Source organism: Sinocyclocheilus rhinocerous, unplaced genomic scaffold (genome assembly GCF_001515625.1).
Source record: "Sinocyclocheilus rhinocerous isolate Xijiao unplaced genomic scaffold, SAMN03320098_v1.1 scaffold241, whole genome shotgun sequence".
Classification (NCBI taxonomy): domain Eukaryota; kingdom Metazoa; phylum Chordata; class Actinopteri; order Cypriniformes; family Cyprinidae; genus Sinocyclocheilus; species Sinocyclocheilus rhinocerous.
In genome coordinates this window covers 1,758,654-1,763,417 of record NW_015659312.1, presented here as the reverse complement: position 1 = coordinate 1,763,417, position 4,764 = coordinate 1,758,654, and the positions used below count along the sequence as shown (strand labels likewise).

Below are 4,764 nucleotides of genomic sequence, written 5' to 3'. Positions count from 1 at the left end.
GCGTTTGAGAGAGGCGGGGCATAGAGGACCTACAATAATGTACAGTATTTGAAAAATAATGTGTTTTTTGAACATTAAAGCATGTCAACATATTCTGTTACACCAAATACACAAAATAATGATCTTTAAAATAGCATCATATGACCCCTTTAACGCATACAAATCCTACTTAACATCCCGAGGCTCAGTTTACTGAAGTTGTCCACCTTCACTTCCCGTCCTAATCCTCTGCAGAACCTAATCCTGTTGCTGCATGGGTGGGGTTCTCTCTTCTCTGTCGCATGTATTCATTGGGGGGAGGTGTTTGGCTCGGGATCCCCACCGCATTGGCCAAGATGAATTTTATCTACCTAACGCCATGTCTGGGAGCTTCCCCTACCGAATTAGGGGAACACTGACAGATCTGTGCCGCTAGGGGGCGTAAGTATGTAATTTCCGAAGTGCGGCATCGATGCAGTGCTCCACAGCGGGCTCTCTTCATTCAGGGTGCTGAATTACAGCCTATAGCAAGATTAAGGAAACCCTGTCTCGTTAAAACACTGCAATAATGGCAGCTTCAACAGGTTTGTCTATTTATTGCATTTACCTTTGCTTTTAAAGATAAACTGCATGGTTGTGCCATAAGGAATAATTAAACACATTTTAGGATGTGTAGCTAGGCTACTGTTGAATGACTTGAGACTTGACACTTTTGGTGTTCGTCGTGAGTATAACAAAAGAATATTCAATAAAATAGTCTGTTATACTACTTCTATGTCATTTGACAGGAATTACTAATATTGTTGCATATATTTAGCCTGTCCTATGCATATTCAGTAGCCTAATTCCAGTCTAATTTAACCTATTTCCTAAATTTGTTTGGATATTGCAGATGCTTTAATACATTTAAAACTTTGGCATTACTCGGGCAATACATATTTGATGCCGTCGCTATGGACAGATTGTTTAAATAGATAGCCTTGTTCACCCAAAAATGAAAAAGATCAAACTGCCGTTATTTCAAATCCGTATGACATTGTTTAAACAAAAAATTAAATGTTAGGAAGAATGACAGTCTCATTTACTTAGCCTCGTTTTTTTCTATACAATGGGAGTGACTGTCATTCTGTCTAAAATCTAATTTTGTGTTCCTCGGAAGAAACACATAGGCTAGTCATAAAGCTTTGACACGACATGAGGGTAATAAATGACGTCAGAATTTCCATTTTAGAGTGAACTATCACTTTAAGAGTGAGAGGAGTGCTGAAAATCGCTAAGCAAGCCGTTAAAACCTTGAAGTTCAGACACAACCGCATCATTGCGCAATAGAGCCTATTCTTAAGGGACCGATCACAAAGTTGTGTATGTTGCATATTTTTTTTCACATAGGTAGGCTGCTAAAAGCTCTCAATATTGGCAGTTTAGACGGCTTTATTGATTATTACTAGAGGAAATCCACTCGCCACTTGCTAGTGGAGACTGCAGTTCTTGGAGCGCTTGCCTCCAACCGGCTTTCCGCTGAGCCCGCAGCCTCTTAATGCAGCTAATCAATAACCCGAATCCTGACGTTCTCGGCTGAAAACACTTGAGTTTGCAAGATGCCCTTCTGCCTCATAGGACACGCTCAACAGCTAATTGAGATCACTATTTATGTGATTAGTATTTCGAAGGATTGCAGTCTGAATGCATTTCAGCTAATAAGCCCGTTATTTGAGAGCTCATTAGACTCTCACTGTCCAGTGTAGGCTAATAGCTTCATATATAGATTTAATAAACCAGCATCTGTCCATGGTGCTGAACTCTGTCCCCTTCATTGTCTTCCTTGATCATTCCATGTCTTCACGGTGAATCACATTCCTAAGATCCATATTAAGTCTATTATAGGGGTTCCTTGTGTTTCATGTATTTCAATGTATTTACAGAGTCATACATGTATATGGACCAGAGTGCTTTTCATTAAGGTAAGCAGGTGAATATTGCATGGAAATATATATATATAGAGAGAGAGAGCCAATAAAAAAAAAAAGGTAGGCCTATTTCACCGTTCTTGATTTCTGAGCTCAGATTACGAAACATTGCGGACCACGAGTGTCATCCTTGCTGTGGTTATGTTCGTAACCGGGATTCTTATTGCTCTGAGTAAGTCAATTAATCATAGACATTTTAGCGCTAAATGAGTGTAAAAAATAGAAAATGGCTGTGATGTTAGAAAATCTTGTCATCAAGAGTGACATTTACCGGGCATTGCAGTCAGTCCAATTTTACTTCAGTCAGTGCAGTGAATACATCCAGTTCTCTCAATCCACAAAACCATTTGTTTAAGTACTTCTGCAATGTGAAAAATTTTGTTTAATTAAAAAAATTAAATGAGATTGAATGCATTTCTTACAAACTGGCTAAACTCGTAATTGAATTGACCCCAATCTAGGTCCCTCTCAATTATATATTTCACCATCTCTAAATGTCTTTTGCCCTGACAGGTAAAAAGTTCAAATGCTCGAAATCCAAGTAAGAGTTTTTCACACAAATGTGCAGCCTTGACTGTGCATGTGGATTAAAGGGGTCATATGATCCCGATCACAAATGCAGACATGGGTTTTATGTTTACGCGGCGCGATACGCAAGCAACGCGTAAAAAGACAGTATAAGTCATTATAATCAGTAATTGTGTCCCCACTGGATGCAAGAAATGCCTCGTTTATAATAGGTTTTATTGATTTTGTCTCGTTGCTCCGGCCGGGACACGGCATCACAGTATGGTCGTAGATCATTTTTGATGATTCAAAATCCTTGTTTAGGCAGCTTCAAAGTAATCCACATGACCCCAGACAATAAATAAGGTTCTTCTCTTATGATCAATGTAAAGTACCTTGGAAATAATTTTTTTTTTTTTTTTACTTTAACCGCATAAACACATTTCATTACACCAAATACACAAAATAATGTTCTTTTTAGCAACGTCATATGACCCCTTTAAGTACGAATAAAGGATGAGGAAATGTCCTGAAAGAAAAAAAAAGATGTAGCCTATATCGAATCGATGGTGCCATGCCTGTTCACTGGAAAGCTCCTTTACTCTTTGAATGTAGCCCCTGGTTTCTAAATGTATTGGTTTCTGAACTGACCAGCTTCTTTTTTCAGCTCGCCAACACTGTCTATCCATTCAAACAACAGCATGGTTTACTTGTACGACCTGATATATCAAAGACATCTGCTGAGTTCATAAAAGCTGCAGTTCTGGTTCAATACGTTTAAAACAATAGAGCAGAAGGTTTGTTGTTCTCACACTTCCTAAATCAAGGACTAAAGTGGGTAGGCAGTGTATATCAAGACCAGAGGTGTCCAAACTCGGTCCTGGAGGGCCGGTGTCCTGCAGAGTTTAGCTCTAATTTGCCGCAACAAACCTGCTTGGAAGTTTCAAGTATGCCTAAGACCTTGATTAACTGGTTCAGGTGTGTTTAATTTGGGTTGGAGCTCAACTTTGCAGGACAGTGACCCTCCAGGACCGAGTTTGGGCACCCCTGATCAAGACTGAGGCTACCTCTACACTAATCCAGCTACATTAGAAAACGCATCTTTTTCTCTACACTCTAAAAAACGTTGGGTTATTTACTGTACCCAATATCTGGGTTAAACATGTTGGGGCTTTTTGTTGGGTTATTCCTATGTTTGTTGGGTTATTTCTATAACAACACAACCAGTTGGGTTAAAATTTTAAATTCCAACGGTCGTTCGGTGCAACTGCGACAGATGACACAGTGGTAGCTAATAATATGTGTGCGTTATGTTGTTTTTTGTAACAACGTGTCTTTAAGCCCTGACACAGTAATATTGCTGTTTTTCCTACGAGTATGTTTACATCTCCCCTGTCTGTCGACTTATATTTTAATCCGTTATCTGAACTCTTCACTTGACACGAGCGCTTTGAAGCCGATCAATTTCAAACCTATAAGGACACTAAAAAAATTGTTTAAAACATTTAAGTAGTTGATATTTATTTTTGTAATGTGTTTATGTGAAGTCATAATCTTGTTAGAATGTAGTACTGTTTTGATTTATGTTTAATAATTTTCATAGTGTGATTTTTGGTGTACTGTATTAAAACTAGTTAGTTAATTAGAATAATATATGAAACCCACAAAAGCATAAAAAAATGTATGTCTCTGTTCACTCTGTTTCAATTGATACATAATAAGAAGTGAGATTTTAATTATATTTTGAACACTGAAGTAGGAAATGTTGTCTTATGTTTGAATTTAACTGTTCCTATTCTTTGTTAATTTTAGATTGCTCTGGACTAAGGTATATTATACCCACATGTCAGGGATGGATAGACTTTGAGCTCTAAAGGGCATGGGTCTCAACAGATAATCGCATATTGCAAGACAAAGAAGAGAGCCTAGGATCTTACAGATATTTCTTCTGGTGAGAAAATCCTGTTCTGTATTTTAATGCCAAATTGTAATATTTTACGTTTAAAGGGAACAAAATTGTTTTTTCACCTAAAAATGAAAATTCTTTCATTAATTACCCACCCTTGTGTCGTTCCTCCCATAGACAGCAAGGGTACTACCACGGTCAAGGCACAGAAAAGTACCAAGATGATTGACAAAGTAGCCCATGTTACATCAGTGGTTCAACCGTAATGTTACGAAGCTATGAGAATATAATTTTTTTTTTTGTGCAAAGAAAACAAAAATAACAACTTTATTCCACATTTTCGTCTCTACTGCATAGGGGTGTGCCATATCATACCGTCCACGATAACACCGGTATACATTTTTA

General features: G+C 37.9%; 1 protein-coding gene and 1 long non-coding RNA gene across 2 annotated transcripts in view; both read left to right on the top strand.

Annotated features, from left to right (window-relative positions):
* Positions 1 to 547: 547 nt before the first annotated feature.
* LOC107723383 (sodium/potassium-transporting ATPase subunit gamma-like) overlaps positions 548 to 4,764 on the top strand; it is a 6,252-nt gene continuing 2,035 nt past the window's right edge. The window contains 4 exon segments of the mRNA XM_016531965.1: positions 548 to 563; positions 1,902 to 1,940; positions 2,044 to 2,118; positions 2,460 to 2,487. Of these exon segments, the coding sequence (XP_016387451.1) occupies positions 548 to 563; positions 1,902 to 1,940; positions 2,044 to 2,118; positions 2,460 to 2,487 (158 nt within the window).
* LOC107723443 (uncharacterized) overlaps positions 3,573 to 4,764 on the top strand; it is a 1,354-nt gene continuing 162 nt past the window's right edge. Inside the window, exons 1-2 of the long non-coding RNA XR_001637921.1 lie at positions 3,573 to 3,593; positions 4,266 to 4,404. This is a non-coding gene — a long non-coding RNA (uncharacterized LOC107723443). The remainder of the gene's footprint in view (positions 3,594 to 4,265; positions 4,405 to 4,764) is intronic.